General features: G+C 37.0%; 1 protein-coding gene across 3 annotated transcripts in view; it reads left to right on the top strand.

Annotated features, from left to right (window-relative positions):
* Positions 1-21000, top strand: part of LOC127635074 (collagen alpha-1(XI) chain-like) — a 108577-nt gene that overhangs the window by 15654 nt on the left and 71923 nt on the right. For 2 of the 3 annotated variants that reach the window (XM_052114846.1, XM_052114848.1), the window contains exons 4-7: positions 36-198; positions 14641-14766; positions 17310-17399; positions 18530-18631. In XM_052114846.1, the coding sequence (XP_051970806.1) occupies positions 36-198; positions 14641-14766; positions 17310-17399; positions 18530-18631 (481 nt within the window). Of the gene's footprint in view, positions 1-35; positions 199-14640; positions 14767-17309; positions 17400-18119; positions 18297-18529; positions 18632-21000 lie in introns of all 3 variants that reach the window. The other variant, XM_052114847.1, reaches the window with a different exon arrangement.

Below are 21000 nucleotides of genomic sequence, written 5' to 3'. Positions count from 1 at the left end.
GGTTTGTAATCATCTAATCTCTTTGCTTGTCACAGATGGCATCGTGTGGGCATCAGTGTTGAGAAGAAAAGCGTAACCATCGTTGTTGACTGTAAGAAGAAGTTGACAAAGCCTTTGGGCAGGAGTGACAATGCTGGTATTGACACCAATGGCATAACCGTTTTCGGCACCAGGATTCTGGATGAGGAAGATTTTGAGGTAAAGCTAATTTCATTATAAAAGTGGACTATGTTGTACTGTATTTCAGTGCTACTTATAGGAGATCTACTTGGTATCAAGTTTAAATTGAGCTGTATTTCATGTGTTTATCACTATGAAAAACAACATCTGTCTTCCTGAGAAAAGGAGAGTAAATCAAAGCTTTATAGGGGTTTACAGTCAAGCTTTACAGATCTCTGTATGCAGTAATTTGTTTTGTATAGTTCATTTAATGACAAATAAAACTAGCATGGGGCAGAAATTAACTGGCATATATATATGTGTGTGTGTGTGTGTGTGTGTGTGTGTGTGTTCTGCAGAAGATTTTCAAACCTCCAAGTTTTGTGGACAGATAACACAAGAGAGATTTTCACAAATGCCACACAGTTAGTTTGTGGTGCCACACAATTAGTTTGTGGTGTGTTATTTTTGCCATCAGGTAACAGACCTTTGCATCAGCATCCCATTCATTGCTTTGCTTTTTGTCGTTCCAAGAGAAAGATCAGTGTTTACGTTTGGTCTCCATGACAACCTGTTGTCACCAGCTGTTTATAGAGGGTGATGGTATGTGGAGTTAATGGTCACTTTAGCCAGAGACTATTTAGCAAATACGGGCCACTTCTATTTAAATGACTGGGAGAAACTGTAATGCCCAACCAAGAAGTTCTAGCACCCAATGGTCAATGGATGTAGAAAGAAAGTCCTGCCTTACAGGTAAAAGAGCCAATCGCCTTTTAGATACAGACATAGTCTGTCAATCATCTCGCTACTGTGCATGCGCATTAGCTATACATGCTGGGAAAATTGCGTGTTTCTGTGTAGTATGAGGAAAAGAAGCACCATTTATGATTCCAATATTATACAATTTTATTGCTGATTTGATATGTTATTTGATCATAATTTTAGTTAACCGTTTTTGATATTTTGGTCTTTCCCCATTGAAGTAGATAAGAGCTGCGCACTCCCAAGAGCATTCCAAAGATGGCCAAAAGTGGACTGACTTGCTAGGAAGACTTTGCTTTAGAGCAATACTGTCTTACCTAGTAAAAGCCAATTAAAGGGATAATTTAACCTAAAAAGATATTTACCCTTATGTTGGTCCAAACCAGTAAGACTTTATTTATTCCGTGGAACACAAAAGATGATGGCTCCCGTTACACCATTCTCTTTAATAGCATAATTTGTCCATAATATGAAATTGAATGATGACTGAGGCTCCAATTGTGTCCCATGGAAGAATTACATTTTACAGCATGTATTCTGTAATCTGTAGTTGAATACATTTCAAAAGTAACCCTCCCAACCCGGGTTTGGAACAACATAAGGGTGAGAAAATTTAAATTTTTCAACAATTCTTTAATGAAAAATGTGCACGTTTTTAAGTCATTTTGGTATCAAGTATAAGTACTGTATTTCTGCAATGGCAAAGGTATCTCTCTGCATGTGGGCTAACTCAGGATAACACAGACAATCCATGTGTACCCGTGTACCTTTAAGCGGTTGGGTTTTCCCTTCACTTCCTGTCATGAAGGCTTCTTTCAACTTGTAATTAAAGCAAAGCCAGAGGCGCGCTGTTCATTCACAGAACATATTTTCACATATTATAACATATTATAGCATCATATTGTTATCCATTATTTATTAGTAATTTTTTATTTTTTTCATGAATACTTGACTATTTTTTAGCAGTCTTGTAGGTCATATAATTCAGTATTTTATTAAATTTTTTATATCATTGTTTCAGAATCAGAATGAGCTTTATTGGCAAGTGTGCTTACATATACTGTATTCATTTGTATGTATGTAATGGGAGCCAGCTGGTAGATAGCTGTGCAGTGTGTAAACCTCACTCTCCTGACCTCAAGAGGTGCACTAGCGACTGACGCTAGAGGCTGTAGCCTTTAGCCTCCTTGTTAGAGCCTCTGATGCCGGAGACCTAGGTTCGAGTCCCGTATGGAGCGGGTAGAACAAGAGCGTCACATATATACAAATACAAATCTGTTATATACAGATGTAAGGCAATGTATGGCAGATGAGGTAGGATATGTTGGATGAATATAAATAGACTAAGCTGTGTATTGCACATAATTATTGCTCAAAGGGTCAGTTTTAACTGTTCAGGAGATGGATAGCCTGAGGGAAAAAAAAATCCTGTGCCTGATGGTTCTTGTGCTCAGTGCTCTGTAGCGCCATCCAGAAGGCAACAGTACAAAAAAGAAGTGGGCTAGCCCACTTCATCTCCACTGTTTTGAGCATGTTCAGCTCCAGATTGTGTTGACTGCACCAGTGAGCCAGCCGTACAACCTCCCTTCTGCATGCAGACTTATTGTCATCTTGGATGAGGCCAATGACAGTGGTGTCATCTGCAAACTTCTGGAGCTTGAAAGAGGGGTCCTTGGCGGTGCAGTCATTTGTGTACAGGGAGAAGAGTAGTGGGGAGCGCTCACATCCCTGGAGGGCACCAGTGCTGATCGTACAGGTACTGGAAGTGAATTCCCCCAATTTCACTAGCTGCTGCCTGTCCGTCAGAAAGCTGGTGATCCACTGACAGATATACGTGGGAACAGAGAGTCTGGAGAATAGCTGGGATGATGGTGTTGAAAGCCGAACTGAAGTCCACAAAAAGGATCCTTGCATATGTCCCTGGTCTGTCAAGATGTTCCAGGTAATGATGCAATCCCATGTTGACTGCATCCTCCACAGACCTGTTTGCTCGATTGGCAAATTGAAGGGGATCTTGAAAGGGTCCAAAAATGTCCTTCAGGTAGGCCAACGCAAGTCTCTCAAATGACTTCATGACCACAGATATCAGAGCGACAGATCTGTAGTCATTGAGTCCTGTTATTTTGAGTTTCTTTGGAACAGGAATGATGGTGGAGCATTTGAAACAGCAGTGAACTTCACACTGCTCCAGTGATCTATTGAAGATTTGTGTGAGGATGGGGCCAGCTGGTCAGGACATGAAGTGGGTGAAACACCATCTGGGCCCTGTGCTTTCCTCAAAAGTTTCAATGCGTTATGTGTGATTGCTCTCTTATGCTCTGGTCACTATTGAGGCAGTGTGGAATGTGCAGGGTCAAAATGAGTTAAAGTTGTAAATAATGGTGCACAATAAGCTGATTGACAGGTTACATTGAATACACTGCTTTTGGGAAGGAGAGGGCCAGCTAAGGTCTGCGGTGTGTGTTTGCCCTTGTGAGAGAATGCTTATTTACGGGGGTGTAAATGACTTCTTATTACCCCAATCACCTCATCTGACTTATAACTGAGATGGCTTTTTTTTTTTTTTTTATAGGGATTTGTTGTCACCTTGGTGACATGATGTCTGATTGTCCCTTTGCTCCCCAGTGTGTAGTTTTGTTTTGTGTTATTGTAGCTTAGTTATGGAACTTTTTATGTGTTACCTGCTTCTTCAAGGTCAGTTTAATGATTCACAATATTGTACTAAAAGCAATGCTGACAGAGCTTGCCAGGTGGTTCACACATCTGTGATGGCTTTGATCTTAAACTGGCATGCTTCTCTTTGGTTGCAGTCTACAGTGCATTATCATATGTATACATACATATAGGCCTTCAGATTTTGAGATTATATGATTTATTCTGAAAGATTTTCTCGGTAACACTTTATAATACATTTCTATATGTTAAAATGAGTAATTGCATTAGGTATCATGAACTAACAATACAATGTTCTATTATGCATTAATACGTTTATTAATACAATGCATTAAAATAGTAAATATAATTTCATAACAATAATTTAATATTAATGTATAATATTCATATTAATTTATATAGTAGTGCTCATTGTTAGTTCATGTATATAACCATATTGTAAAATTGTAAAAATAAATATGTGTTGCTGTACGCCCTGTTAACATTTGATGTTCCCTAGAAAGTACAGTTGTTGTACAGAAGTGTTTTTCTGTGCAATTTACTGTTACATTATTAAGTAATCTTAGCAACCAATATACCATTTGAATGATTTTAAACTCAATAACTGATATATCACAGCTGATTTGTGCTTTTAGATACCATTACTGTTGAATATAATAGTCCTATAGAGGTGGTCTCAAATACAAGGTACCTGCAGATTTTGGAAGTTTCAACATAGACATATTCTTCATTTTTCACCCTTTTGCTCTTTAAATCAGCATATTTATAAATAGCTGCGAGAGGTATGCCCAGTATTTGAGTTTGTCATGTCAGTTGGGGATTGTATGGTTTAAACACAGAGTTCTCTGTGTGAGAGCATGAAAACTGTGTCTGTTCCTGCTGCATGGCTACTTCAGAAGTGTATTCAGGGAAATATGGCAGAAATACCTGGTCAAAACCCATAGGAGCAACATCCCATCCTGGCCCTAGTTGAATCAACACTTTGTAAGGCATGTAAAGAAGCCTTTGCTTTTTGCAGATTCAAAATTAGTTTGGATCTGTACAATGTACTATGTTAGCAGGACTATTGCCGGAAATAATACATAAAAAAGCTATTTTAAGTAAGAGAGTGTAATTAGATATTGCACTTAGTGTCACATGACTCAATGTTGCATTTATCTTCAACTAATTGTAATGAATAAGAGGACTTCCTCATACCTATGGCCCCGCTACCCACTTGCAAAGTCAATGAAAACCGCGTTTACTAGATGTTAATATCTATTTAGTCTGATAAAACCCAGAACAATTTTTTGGACAGCCATGCACAGTTGATCTCCCTGACTGAATTAGCTTTAGATCAGAATCTCAGATACTGTAAAAGCAAAAATAAATTAGCTCTGTTTGGTTTAGATTCACCGACCAGCCCAATTTAGCAATACTGGCTAAACTAATGGCAACACTTTGTTACGGAACTGTCTGTTTTTCGTCCAATGGAAGAATACCTGTTTGAAAACAATCATTCTTTTTTTGCAATTCTGTTTGCGGCCATTAGAACCACACTTCACCTTTAAAAGCTTTGCTTTTCGACAGAACATGTTTTTAGTGAGAACTCTGACACAGAATGTTGCATTGGTCACTGATAGGACAGTTTGAGAAACACATCCACATATTTTCAGATCTCCTGAGTGGCAAGGTTATTGTCTTAATTGCTGCATTGTACTAGAGATGAGGAAATTGTGCAGACCGCAGCTAACAGTGTTGGTGTGTTAGGTGGCCAATTAGCTTGTGGCCTAGGCTTAGGTATTTCAAAGGTCACTGCTTCTTTTGTTTCTTTTACACACCACTATTGGCTCACTCAAGTTCTGAAATTAGAGCCACTAAGTACAATTAAATAACCAAAGAAAATGGCAAAAATCACATTATTGCACTAAATGACATCTTTTCTACTGTGGTATGCCACTATTTGAACGCTAACGCTGGGGGTCTGTATCTTAAATAGATTTAACACACTGAGATTTGAAGACAAACTACAGTACTACAAGGCTGAAATGTTTACAAATGAGTAGTGGGTCATTAGCAAAAAAAATAAATAAATAGAAAAATATATTGTGTTCATGGGTTGTCTTGTTTAAAGGTGTTGTTAGCCCACATTACTGTGTATCTTTGCTGAACTTTTTCCTATAACATTTTACCAAGGTTACACAGTTCTTTGTTTCACAAGAGGTATCTATGGCAGTAAAGACAAAAATGCTGGTTCAACACTATAAAAAGTGTAGTTATAATTTCTGCTGGTCTCCCTCTAAATTGTTTAGACTTGGGTTAAAAGAAACACCTACCTGCAGGCGACGTCTCTTGGAGGATGGAGACATAGTCTATGCACTGTGGTTTTGCGCTAAGATTCAAGAATTCTGGATAAAATAATTTGATCTGTGAGGCTCTAGATACTCAAATTTCATTCTGTCCTAGACTATGTACTGTATATTGTGTAATAGGGCAGTTATTAAAGTAGGTGAGAAATATATAAAAAACTGGGTCCAACCAAGTGTAATGATTTGCAGACAGATTATTCTTAAGAGGATGGAAGACAAAAGGCACCTCCTCATTTCAAGAATGTTCATCGAAATTGGGCAGGGAGGCAGAATTTTAAAAGATGTCATATAAACAGCATGGCAGACTTGATGTGTATGGGAAGAAATGGGACAAATATTTGACCCTTCTGGAGGGCTCTCAGTGAGGAACGTGTGGAGTGAAACATGTTTGTGGTTGTGGTTGGGCTGCGTTTGGGATTGGGAGGGGATGGGGGATATTGTGGGTTAAAAGGGTGAAAATGTATTGATTTTGTTCATGTATATTGTCATTTATTTCATGTAATATATTAAGAATCAATAAAAAACTGTTAATCCCAAAAATAAAGTGTAGTTGTTACCTCAAGGGGTCGTTCACACCAAACACATTTTTGTATATGTCTGAGTTGGTTTTCAATAATTTTAAATGCGCTAGATGAATGTCTTCGACCATTGTGCCAAGACTTGTTTTTTCAGCACAAATGCATTTTTTAGAAAGTCACGTTTGAAGCTTTTTTAAGTGTGTCAAGTTTAAATAAAAGAAACATCTGTGTTCTGTTTTATTTGTTACACTGTGATATTTTTTTCTGCATTTATTTCATTGTATTTTTTGTGCATGTCAGAATGGCCTCTAGCTATTTTTACCTGACCTGACCCTTAAAAATGACTATTGTTGGTTCTATCTATCTAAGGTTGATTTAGACATACAGTATTAAATCATATTGTTGACTTAAATACATTTTACTGTAACATGTAAATGTTACTATACAAAATACATTGTAGGTTACATGATGTAGACAGAAAAGAGTTAAAAATGAAATGGAGACTCATGGAACAAGCATTACAGTAAACTGGCTGGGCTTGCTGCTTCTTAGTTGTTTACTTAAAGGGATAGTTCACTCAAAAACAAAAAGTCTGTCATTTACTTAATGTCATGTCGTTCCAAACCTGTGTGACTTTCTTTCTTTCATGGAACACTGAAAGAAAGGTTTATCAGAATGCCCAAGCTGCTCTTTTCCATATAAAAAGGGAATGGTGACTATGACATGACTGTCCCTCTACACTTATATTTTACGAAAAAGAGCTGCTTGGACATTGTGCTGAATGTGTAGAATATGCCTAATGTCTTTGTGCTTGTCAAGATTGAGTAAATAATTACAGAAGTTTCATTTTTGGGTAAACTATGCCTTCAAGATTCTGATTTGAAGTAAACAACTCATAAAGAAGTGCTTTGATGTTTTGTGCAATCTTTGAAACATTGATAAAAGATGTTTTGAAATCAATAAAACAAGGCTGGCAGTTATGGAGCATGATCTAATGCATCTTGTTTTTGTGCATCTTTCTCTCTCTTTTTCTCAAAACACTTTAATCCAGTTGCAGTTACTCTTATTGCAAGCATGCAACAAGTCTACACTGATCAGCCACAAAATTAAAACCACTGACAGGTGAAGTGAATAACATGTATTATCTCATTGCAGTGGCACCTGTCAAAGGGTGGGTTATATTAGTGAGCAAGTGAACAGTCCATTCTTGAACTTCATGTGTTGGAAGCAGGAAAAATGGGCAAGCGTAAGGATCTGAGCGACTTTGACAAGGGACAAATTGTGATGGCTAGACGACTGGGTCAGAGCATCTCCAAAATGGCAGGTCTTGTGGGGTATTCCCGGTATACAGTGGATAGTACCTACCAAAAGTGGTCCAAGGAAGGACAACTGTTTAACCGGCAATAGGATCATGAGTGCCCAAGGCTCATTGATGTACATAGTGAGCAAAGGTTAGCACGTCTGGTACGATCCCACAGTAGAGCTACTGTAGCACAAATTGCTGAAAAATTAATGCCTGCCGTGATATACCACCCATGGAGTTCACAAGTTTGAATCCCAGGGTGTGCTGAGTGACTCCAGCCAGGTCTCCTAAGCAACCAAATTGGCCCGGTTGCTGGGGAGGGTAGAGTCACATGGGGTAACCTCCTCGTGGTCACTATAATGTGGTTCACTCTTGGTGGAGCGCGTGGTGAGTTGTGCATGGATGATGCGGTGGATGGCATGAAGCCTCCACACACGCTATGTCTCCACGGTAACAATAAGCCACAAGATAAGATGCGTGGGTTGACAGTCTCAGACATGGAGGCAACTGAGATTCGTCCTTTGCCACCTGGATTGAGATGAGTCACTATGCCACCACGAGGACTTTGGGAATTGGGCATTCCAAATTGGGGAGAAAAAAAAAAAAAACGCTTGCCATGATAGAAAGTTGTCAGAACAAGCAGTGCATAGCAGCTTGATGCTTATGGGGCACAGAGCTGCAGACTGGTCAGATTGCCCATGTTCAACCATGTCCACCACCAAAAGCACCTACAATGGCCACGTGAGCATCAGAACTGGACTATGGAGCAATGGAAGAAGGTCTTTTAGATCATGTGGAAGGACGTGTGCATCATTTACCTGGGGAAGAGATGGCAGCAGGATGCACCATGGGAAGAAGGCAGGCCAGCAGAAGCAGTGTGTTGCACTGGGCAATGTTCTGCTTGGAAACCTTGGGTCCTGGCATTCATGTGGAAGTTACTTTAGCACATACCACCTATCTTAAGATTGTTGCAGACCACGAACACCACTTCATAGCAATGGTATTCCCTGATGGCTGTGGCCTCTTTCAGCAAGATAATGTGCCCTGCCACACTACTAAAATTATTCAGGAATGGTTTGAGGAACATGACAAAGATTTCAAGGTGTTGCCCAATCTCAATGGATGTGCTGGACAAACAAGTCCGATCCATGGAGGCCCCACCTTGCAACATACATTTACGTTTATGCATTTAGCAGACACTTTTATCCAAAGCGACTTACAGTGCACTTATTACAGGGACAATCCCCCCGGAGCAACCTGGAGTTAAGTGCCTTGCTCAAGGACACAATGGTGGTGGCTGTGGGGATTGAACCAGCAACCTTCTGATTACCAGCTCAGCGCTTTAGCCCACTACGCCACCGTCTTCTGGAGTCCATGCCTCAACTGGTCAGATCTGTTTTGGTGGCACGAGGGGGACCTACACAGTGTTAGGCAGGTGGTTATAATGTTGTGGCTGATCAGTGTATGATAATTTATTTTTATCATTATTGCATACTGATAGTCGAACACCAGGTTTCTTTCACAAACCTGCTGCTGTCATGTCTATCCTCATCGGAATAAGCTCTGCAGTGTTCAGGGAGCTTTTAAATGTACACAGGTGACAAATTAGGTAATCAGTGTCTTTTTAATTTGTGAACTGTTATCCTCTACATCTTGGCGCCAGGCTTCATTGCCAAGCCTGATTTTTGAGGCCAATCCTGGCTTTCAAGGTCTGGTAAATGTTTGGAACATTGCCAACAGGTAATCAGTTGAAATGTAGTTTAGAATAGCATTATTGCAGATGAGCGATTAACTGGGATAGTATTTATTGGGTTTGTTAGTGATCATAATTGTGCAGGGATATATTTGGAAGTCAGATCAGAAATGTGTAGTATTGTTTTTATATATCAGATAATGATGTAGGAAATATGGTATGCCTTTTTAATCAGTAGATAAAACCTCTGTTTTACGATTGGCACACCTGAGCATTTTGTTTATACAGTTGCTAACAGAGTTGACACACATATACACACAGGCCTTCTAACAAGTCCTATCCTGCTGTTTTTCCTCATAGTTACCTTGCTGATAATGGGTGTAAAGTTTACATATGTGGTCTGAACAACCAGATGCATTTACACTTGCATCCATCTCAAACCACCTCCTATCTGTCTTGAATATGTCTTGAAGGGCATTTACACTGGGTCTTTTCATGATAGCTATCCAAAAAACTAAACAAATGAAGTGACCAAGTGTATGTAATTTCCTAAACTGCTTGGCCTGTGTTTCCTTATCGTGAATGTCTGGATTGATTGTGCATTGTTGTTTTGCTGCCTTGCCATTCCAACATTGCATGCATTTCCAGTAGTCTATGAGTTTTAATTTCACTATGATTAATGGTTTGTGCAATATCACATTTTTAATGCATAATTTTTTAGACCAAAAATGCCTGTTGTCATTTTCTTATGCATTCTGTATAATTTATTTATTACAATGCATGTGTCAGATTATTATTAAATTATCTAGACGAGCCTTGATCACTAGAGAAAATGCTTTTCATTAGCATATTTTTAATATATATTATCAGTATAACAGTTTGATTGAAAGGTTTATAGTATAAGTGTGTGTGTGTGTGTGTGTGTGTGTGTGCGTGCGTGCGTGCGTGCTTGCATGTGTGTGTGTGTGTGTGTGAGAATGTCAGAATTTCATAGTACTTGGTATGTGACCCTGCTTGCTTTAATGACAGCATGTACTCAATAGCTTTGACTTCATGATGATGTTTAACGTTATCCCAGCTTGATTTGAGAATGTTTCAAAGAGCATCTTGTGTGCATCAATGGAAGGAAAGAAGGCTTTTGCACACATGTACACATGGAGTAAATGTGGTCAGTGTTGCAAATTTGCTTACATGACATTTTATTAGTTACCTAGAATTTAGTGCTGAGTCTTAAATATTTCCAGACTTATTTCCAGGCTTTATTAATGCTTAATAAAGGACGTAATAAAACAATTGCTATTGGCTAGCTAAGCATTTTGCGTGACCTAATCTAAAGTGTGAACTATATATATGGCTAATTAAAAATGTATTAACATGGTTCAACAGTTAGTATGGCCCGGGGCCAGTGTGAGAGTTACACCCTTTGGGATAGTACTACATTAACAATAAATCTTCCGTTGATCTTGTAAATGTGTTGTACATGTTTCCTAGTCTGATTATTAAACCACAGCAGTCTGCGATTTCATTTAAGAAATATCCAGTTCTCTTGTGTTGCATGCTTCAAAGTGATGTGTGAAGGCGTTGACTCACTAAAAACATCACAATATGACTTCTGTAATCTGTGTATTAGATTACAGAAAGCAAAATGCTAATTTAATTTGAAGCGTGCAGTAGATTCCAGACAATTTATTTAATGAAATTATAAACTTTTATAGTGTAACAATCAAACAGCCACATAGCGAACTGCTTATCCAGACGTGTGACACTTCTGTCAAACAGACACAGAAACTGACACAGCGATCCATCAAAATAAAAGTTTGTTTTTAATGGATGTGTGAAATTGAAGAATTTATGACAAAAAAATATATTACAACTTCGTTGTAAACATTTAATATTGTTTAACATTTTAATATTATTAATAATAATTATAATAATTATTAGTAATAGTAGTAGTAGTAGTATTGTTTTGTGCTTATTATAATAATACATATTATTATTACTATCATATCAATAATATAATAATATATTAAAGCAAATTTCACAAGCAAGTGCGCTGTTGTACTGAATGTACTGTAAGTTTTTTAAATTTATACAGTGATTCTCTGTTGTGGTCATGTTATTTGTCAAAAAAATGTATGTTTTAGATTCAGCTTTAAAGATGTTACTGAAGCACTTAATTTAATAAAATTATTTAATTAGACTCTTTATGAATGAATTTAATTAGTATTTATAAATAAAATAAAAATATTTTTATGAATTAAAATACATTTCTAAGTAATGTTTGAGGTTTTATAAATAAAGTTTTAATTCAGAAAATTTAAATTGAAAACAAAATTTGGGAAAACAAAGCAAATGTATGAAAGAAAATATAGCTGCCAGTAGCGATACTTGGCTCAAGCCAATTATCAGCACCATGAGCAGCAAAAGAAGATTTGTGACATGTTTTTGGTTAGAGTCCGATGAGGCACTGAGGTACTATATGGGCATGATGGTTATCATGCAGGAAAGCGTTCAAGAGTTATAAGCCAAAATAGCAATTTTTCTATCTTCTGACCAGAAGGAGGCAGTGTGCCAAAATGCTGCAGGTAACCACAAGGCCTAATGGTGATGACACATGCCAAGTTTCATCCCAATCCCTCAAAGCATTGCAGAGATACAGCCTCAAGTTCAATTTTGCAAGTTTTTTTGTCTAATTAGTTGAAGTGCCATCCGAAAACAGTATAGTTTATCAAAATTCTGTTAATTATTTTTTGTTGTGAGTGACTCTAGACGATGCAGGCCAATTTTCGTGCAAATCAGACAAACAGTCTAGGAGGAGTTAGAAAAATTTGGTTTTCAAAACATTTAAAAATGGTGGACAGGAAGTTTGGTCGATCTTGACATTATTGGTATCATTGTTCTCGACATGAACCATGGAATATATCAAGACCAGTCTTGTGACAGTAGGCAAAAGGAGTCAATAGCTATTAGCAATTCTAGAAATAGCATTATAATTTTCGTAAAATACAGCGTTCAATGATTAATTAAAAATGGCCAACATCCAAAATGGCCAACATAGGAACATGTGGTATCGTTCGACACAGTATGTAGCACTTGATCTAAAGAGAAAATGTTTCGTGATTTTTGGCAAAAGTGTTCAAGGGTAATAAGCCAAAGAAATCAGTTTTTGCTATATACTGACCAGTAGGGGGCAGTGTGCCATCTGCAGGTATCCTCAGGGCCTAATGTTGATGTTACGTACAAGTTTCATCCCAATCCCTCAAAGCGTTGCGGAGATACAGCCTCAAGTTAAATTTTGCGCATTTATCATCTAATAAGTTGAAGCGCAATTCGAAAATGGTATGGTTAATTAAAATTCTATTAATAATTCTTTGTCGTAAGTGCCTCTAGATGATGCAGGCCAATATTTGTGCAAATTGGACAAGCACCTAGGAAAAAGACGTTTTTTAGAAAATTCTAAATGGCGGATATATTTTCGGAAAATGACATCATATCGAATTGTCTTGAGCCAAGGAATCAGAGGAAAAAAGAATCTAAAAAGTTATTAACATAAAAGTGAGTGCAAATTTTGGCAGTTGGTGGCGCTACAGGGTTTGCGGTAGAGACTCCAAATTTGTTGTGGTAACACATCAGACCGTGCTCTATCTGTGTGCCACATTTCATAACTTTCCCGCAAGCGGTTCTATGGGCTGCCATAGACTCAAGAGCGGAAGAAGAAGAATAGGAACACTAACGAAAACAATAGGGGTCTTTGCCCCTTTGGGGCTTGACCCCTAGAAATTTAATCGGGTCCTATTTTTTATGCCTTGCAAACTTAAACATTTGCATTTTCTTTGAAGTAATAAAAGTTGTTGATGTGTTGAATATCTAATTTTGTCTTGTGATTTGTCTAAAAAAATATTCTGTGAGAGACAAATATGTCTTCCTGACAGGGGCGTCAAATCTTAGGACGTTTTTGTCATAGGCCTACTGCAGACATTTGTACATTAAATACTGTGCTTGTATCTTTTTACTTCAAAGATTGGTTCCTGAGATACAAGTCTGCCCCTACAATCTCTGGAAAAGTATTACATAAAATGCCCTATTCAGTAACCACAAACTACTGTTATTGTTCCATTGTCCCAGTGCTGAGAAAAGTAACATGTACGGCGACACGACGTCGCTTGTACACTTCAGCAGCATAGCAAGGCCATTTCCACTAATTAAGTTTAATAGGCACTGTATTGGCAAAATATAATTTAAAGTCAATAATATAATGTTTCATGCTCTTTCCCATTTCAGTTTTTTTTTTCCGCATTTCATCACTGTCATGCGACCGTGGTGTCATGCTGGCTGTTTCCACAGCGTGCGCACAGACTGTAGTGGGATTTCTGGCATTTCCTTCTGGAATCTGATTACATATAATTAAATATTTATAGGTGGTCCACTGGTGAAACTGAATTAAACAGTAATAATGAGAACAAGTCTGCTCATAAAGCTTAATAGGATGGAAAATGCTAAAGTGGCATTAGAGCAATTAAAGGATCTCTTTTAACAAACTGGATTTTCATCTCACAATTATTGCTGTACTTTTGTGTTGTGTCTGTTTTGTTTGTTTGATTTGTTTTGCTTTAATGTCTGTTTTGAGCCTTTGTGATTGAGATGCTGCGAGTATGGTTGCTTCAGTTTATGGTAACGGATTAATGGATCATTAATAAATGGATAATTACGCATATACAGTTCTCACTTTAGATTAGGTCACGCAAAATGCTTAGTTAGCAATTAGTCAATGCTTTATTATGACCTATATATTAAGTAATAATTGTTTTAATAGTAAGTGTTACTAAAACAGTAACAAATACATGAATTACGTTTAAATGTAAATCCAATTAATTACATATATAATTTATTTATTTACTATGAAATCACACCTTGTTCATGTTAAACAAAAACATGATCAAACTGCCTATAAATTAACTTATTAAACAATAGCGCATAATTTGCTACAGTGAATATAAACATAAAACAAACTAGTTTTATTTAGCTTATTAATGTGGGAACGATAGTTTATAAATGATCAATTGACTACAAATTCTTTATACCATGTACTTATTATAAAGTGTTACCCATGTTCCTTTGTAGTAATAAAGGTATTATGCATACTAGGCACATTTATCTCATCTACAGTATATTTCTGTCTTCCAGGGTGATATCCAGCAACTGCTGATTCTTGCTGATCCTAAAGCAGCCTATGACTACTGTGAACACTACAGCCCAGACTGTGACGTCCCCCACAAGGACACGCTGCAAGCACAGGAAGCCGAGGAGGAGGTCAGTGTGACAAAAGACCATAAGCCTTTATGCACTGACAAGCAAAGGAAGGTCACTGATGGTCGAACGTTCCTTGAAGTCTGAACCATTTTTGAGAAGAATTGTCTTATATGTATAGTTTTCTGTTGGTGCATTTTGTGCACAGTAACCAAAGTGGAAATATTCATTTCAAACATACGTAGAACCAGCATGAGCTATGAAAATGTTTTGGCATATTAAAATTAAACTACACGAGTAATAAAATAGATCAAGAAAATGTAATTTTATAACATCGGGGAAAGAAATATACCCTTGCAAAAAAATATCATGGCAAGTATATTTTCTGAAAAAATACTGTACAGTTATTGTTGTTACTGTAAAATCATAATGAATTAATATGAAATATTATTCATTCAATGTAAGAGGAATTCAGAATCTTTCTGACATTTTATTAATGTATTTATTTATTGATAACAGTAGTGGCAAATAAGTAAAAGCAACAGTAAATATCCACTCACACAATTTTTTTGTCCGTCCACGATGTTTTGCAATTGTTTTCCTATGTAAACTAGTGCTAGATGGACGTCTTTGTTTGTGTTGCCGTGTCTCGTTTGGTTTTCTGCATTTCTGTTTTTCAGCATTCAATGTTCTGCTCTATTCACGGCTCTGTGTCTGGCTTTTTTTTAGCACATGGATAAGTTCAGTCTGAATGGCCCCTAACTGTAGTAACTAAGGTATTTTGGTGGAAACTATATTTACCATGATACATTTATGTAATGGTTATTTTGCACTTCAAAATATAAGAGTTAAACAGAAATTTGAGACTAACCCGACCTCTGTTATGACAACTAAACACAAACAGCACATGCAGGTCATTTGAACCTATTATATCCTGCAAATACAGGAAGAGGGTCTCTCTCTTATCCTCTATGCGTGATTCAATATCCCTCTCTCTCGTCATGACATACCAAGTGTGTAGCTGAGATGCTCTACATATAAATTACCCTGGTAAATAGGGTCCTACTCAAAGCTAAGTGATCACCAGCCATTAAAGAGGGCCATATCATCAGCACAGGTGCTGTTTTATGGGCTCTTGTGCTGTATGAGGATTAACATATACTTGTGTTTGATGGATGAAGCCCTGGAGAGGCTGATTCAGTGGTTTAATCAGCCTTCCTGCAGCAGAAACTGTAGCAAGTGGACGTTTTATGAAACCACACATTCATTAATTACAATGTGTCAGAATTGATGAATGCATACAGGGTTGTCCATGCCCTTTCTCTTTAAACAGCCTTTAAAGAGCCAAACCTAACACTTAATCTACTAAATCTAAAGTATTAATCCAAACCACACATGAAAGTCAGCCATTCACATTTGAAAACCAACTAATTTAGATGTTACCACATAAAGCACGTTTTTATGTTACCTGATTTATTTATTTTTTATTACAGTGATATTGTTATCTTCGTGTAGTGGATATAAAAAGACCCATCTCAAGTTCCTACCACACACACATACAGTTTAATATGTATTGTTACTTTAAATGTGGGAAATCAAATAGAATATGAGAATGTTCTTTCTATAGATGTGAAGCTATAATATGCCTCTGCTTTAAAAGGCAGGCAGAAAATTTCACTCAAATAAAGCAAGAAAAAAGGATTCTTTGACAAAAACAGCAAACATATGGCTGCTATCACTGCTTTATGGCAGTCTCTGATCATTTGGGCCATTTATAGGGCTTTAAACACCCACCTGTGTATCACATGTTATACATTAAAGAAATGAATGCATTATGTGCATACAGGTATCTCTCACACAGTTTGCCAATACATTAACACAAACATTTTAGTTGTTTATAATTACTGTCCTTTTCAAGAATGTTAAAAGCACGTCTAAAAGGTATAGTTCATTCCAAAAATGATGAGGGTGAGTAATGACAGCAGTCCGCGCTTTTCCTTTTTGGATAACCTAACCCTTTAAGAAGTAAACATTCCATTTCACTCTAATGTGAGTCTGAAAATCTGATTTAACACATGCACAAAAATGCAGTTTGTACGATAAACTTGTGGTAAAGAGGCTTGTGCCAGCAGCTGTGGCTCAGGTGGTACAGCGGGTTGTTCACTGATTGCAGGGTTGGCGGTTCGATTCCTGGCCCACATGACTCCACATGCCGAAATGTCCTTGGGCAAGACACTGAACCCCAAGTTGGCAGGCTAGCACCTTGCATGGCAGCTCGGCCGTCATTGGTGTGTGTGAGTGTGTGTGTGTGTGTGTGTGTGTGTGTGTGTGTGTGTGTGTGTGTGTGTGTGTGTGTGTGTGTGTGTGTGTGTGTGTGTGTGAATGAGATGCAGTGTAAAGCGCTTTGGTAACCGCTAAGGTTAAAAAGGCGCTATATAAGTGCAGCCCATTTATCTAATTTATCTGTTATCTCTAAAACCAGCTATGTATCTAACTGTAACAGTATGTAATACACCCAAAGGGTATATTACATTTTACATGTAACAAGAGCAATATTGTTTGGATATGCTATGCTAACCTCTTTCTTGTCCTTTCCCTGTGTGCAGTACACAACTGCTGTTGAATATGATGATTTATATGATTATTATGACGGAGCAACCCCCACAGCAACAAAATCTGAACATTCTGAGCCGCAGGTAAATGCAGGAAACATGTGATGCATTTATGATGTCATGTGGTGTCTAGCTGTCAATCATGGGATCCCTTAGCTCCTCCCTTTTCCTTAGGCTATACATGTATTCTGTCCATGACTTACAGAGTAATCTCATCATATCCTTGTTGCTGTTCTTTAAGGTAGTTTGCTTGGTTAGCAGAATAACTTTGATTTAATATTCTTCAAAGCAAGCTTGAAGTTTAGTCAGCTACATTACAAGTTAAAAGTTTTGACACTTTGACTGCACAACGCTATGCATGCAAATGATGTAGACTAAACAAAGTTTGCTTATTCAAAGTAGCTATCCTTTACCCAAATTAATGTTATGCACGCTTTCTTAACCAACTTTATGAGGAAACCATCTCAAAATGTACATTTTAATATAATAAAGAACTTTTTACCTGGTCATATTTCATACAAACTTGTCTTTAAAGCTCATTTTAAGTTTAAACCTATAGATAAAAGTTTTGTTTTAGGCCAAATATGTCAAAAGTTTTGACATTTATGTAAACTTAGCTGCATATCTGAATACTCAAACCTGCTTGTAAAAAGACAAACTATTCCCTGGTTTGTACCAAGTAATCCTAAAGCTAATCTGCAAACCAAGTAAGCCAAATCTGAAGAATGGGACACTGATCGTATTTGTCTTCTTGGATGTTTTGAGCTGTTGTGTCTTTTTCCCTTCACCTCAACTTCTTTCCAGAGAGTGAAGCGTAGTGTCTCCATGGAAACAAAGAGGACGAGAAAGTCCCCAAAATTTATTCCCAAACCCTATAAGTACCAGAACCCAAAACAGACAGCAACAGCCAAAAAGTTAGCAACTAAGAAGAAGAGATATGGAGACCTGCCGACACCACCAGCAAGAAAAGCCATTCTAGGGGTAAAAGTGCAAGCGTAGTTCAGATCAGAAGGCATCAAGATCTCTCTTTCGATGAGAGAAATCTCTGATGATAGTCTGACCGTGCCACCCGCCCACTAGTCTCCTCTAGACTGAACTGAGACGCAGTCTGTCCCCGTGGTTCCAGCTTGTAATGCTTATGGAGTTCTTTTAGTGTGCTAATTCCTCCTTTCTTATCTTCTTCCTCATTTCTTCTCACTATAAAACTGCTATAGATTAACAATGTAGATGGGGAGTTCTATACAGACAGTGAAATTGACTACGAGACAGATGCTTCCAAAACTCGGTCTCCTGTCGCAACCACTGGACCAAACCAGGTAATTTTTGATTTTCTTGTAAAACTGTGTGAAACACGGGTGAGGGTCACTAGAAACATGGGCTTCTACTGGGACAGAAAGAGGAGAATTCGAAGAACTCATACTGCATGACAAGGAAGTATTTGATATGAAATGACAAAGACAAAACCATTAATATCAATTGTTCCATGACTTTTGACTCGGGACTGTCACTACAAGGGAACTGTTGAATGACAAGGTTATCTAACAAAATGCAGTAGAGTTGAAATCATGCATAAAACTCAAGGTTTTAAATGTAGCAATCCACGTCCTCTGATGGAGTTCTGGACTTAATTCTTTGGACATTTCTAGAATTTCAGATGGACATTTCTCAGTGGATTGCCATGCTTTTAGTTTTGCAGCTTTCTGTTTTGAGGTCAATGATGTTTAAGGATGCATTTAAGTACTATGAAAAATCAACAGCACATAAATTAAATCAGAGCATTGACTTTGTTGTTAAAATAAGAAACATATAATGAGAACCAATTATGTGCCAGTCAAGACATTTTTCATCTTCGGATATGCAGCTTAAATGCATTTTTTAAGCTATTAAGAAATGTAATTCAATTGAATTTATGGAAGGAGATTTAATAGACCATATCTACTAAGAAACTGATGTCAAATGGTCCATTTTGTAATCCTAACATCATTGATAGATAACATGTCCAGTTAAAAACTGTTCCTCAGTAGTGACCCAAAGCAGGCTGATGTATAGTAAAGAGGTCATTTGCTAAATGCGGGCCTTTTTGACACCAGAATGAAACATCACAGAGTTCGTCCCTGCTGTGGTCTGGTTGAATAGTTCTAGCACTTTTTGTTGTAGCAGAACTATAATCAATGAAAGTCTTTCACAGCCATTACATGTCATTGAAGGGTGGTTCTTTGCAGGGACAGACTGACCATAGGAAGAACCGGGACTTTTCCCGGTGGGTCGACCCTGCTCAACATCTTTTGGGCTGGTTTTTATTTAAAACCCAGAGCCGATTTCTCTTCCCAGTCCACCCCTGGTTCTTTATTAACCTTTGATGTAATGACACTGAAGACTTCAAATAAGTCATAATGTGCTTTTTCTTACATAAAATACTGTAAACACTGTCTCTAAATCAGATATGTTTAAAGTATATTAATTTCTAAAAAAGAAGGCAAACTATTATATACTTTGTCTCTGTTGTCACACTTATAAGTAATCTTGTTATAATTTTTTTATATTGGCAGTATCAAATGCATAATTCATAAATAGTCCCTTAAAACAACAAACATTGCACTTTTTGTTAATAAGATATAAATGAACTGATAAAGTAACTGTATCCTTCATTTGAGCACATCACTGCTGCATTAATCCTTGCATTTGTGAACATTCTAGTGTCATTAAGACATTTATTTCTGTCTTGTTTTTCACCTCTAAACACAATTCCACACTGACTTTATGTTTATTGTGGAAAAAAGACAGGAATATGCTAAAGTCTGTCATAAGCTTGAACACTGTAATTGTTTAATGAAATATAATAATGCTTTTTTTGTAATTAAGTTAACACTTTATCTGTCCTTCTTCTAATAATATTAAAAAAATATCCCCAGCATTTGTTCATCTTAGAGTAAAAAAATAAATAAAATAAAAAAATATGTGTAAATTATGCTAGAAATATCACATGATTTAATTTTTTTAAGCAGTTGATATTTACACCACAAATTACGCATTTCACACAGATTATCAGTAAATTGTATGTCTATAATTCTAGAAGGCAATTGTTACTGCCACTGTTGATATGTTGATGGCCCCAAACTAGTAATGATCATCTATAATGTGCCATCATTATTGCATATTACTTGTTATCTCTATCCATTATTGTTTCCTGTACAATTATATATTTGACCCAATTAGATATAAAGGCATAGTTCACCCAAAAATTAAAATTCTCTAATAATTTACTTTCCCATGTGCCATTCCAGATGTGAATGACACAAATGGGGATTTTTAGAAGAATATCTCAACTCTCTAGGTTCAGACAATTCAAGTGAAAGGTGACCAGAATTTTGAATCTGAAAAAATCACATAAAGTCAGCATAAAAGTAATCCATAAGACTCCAGTGGTTAAATCCATGTCTTCTAAAGTGATATGATAGGTGTGGGTGTGAAATAGATCAACATTTAAATAATTTTTACTATACTTATTTTTGTATTTTTTTTTGGCCATTATCATTCTTCATTCATATCGCCACCTACTGGTCAGTGTTGGTGGAGATTTGTGGTAAAAAAAAGGAGTATTGATCTGTGTCTCACCCACACTTTTTCATATCACTTCTATATCATGGATTTACCCACTGGAGTCACAATAATTATTTTTATAGTG

Source organism: Xyrauchen texanus, chromosome 42 (genome assembly GCF_025860055.1).
Source record: "Xyrauchen texanus isolate HMW12.3.18 chromosome 42, RBS_HiC_50CHRs, whole genome shotgun sequence".
Classification (NCBI taxonomy): domain Eukaryota; kingdom Metazoa; phylum Chordata; class Actinopteri; order Cypriniformes; family Catostomidae; genus Xyrauchen; species Xyrauchen texanus.
The sequence above is the reverse complement of the archived record's forward strand: the minus strand, read 5'-3'. Positions and strand labels throughout refer to the sequence as shown.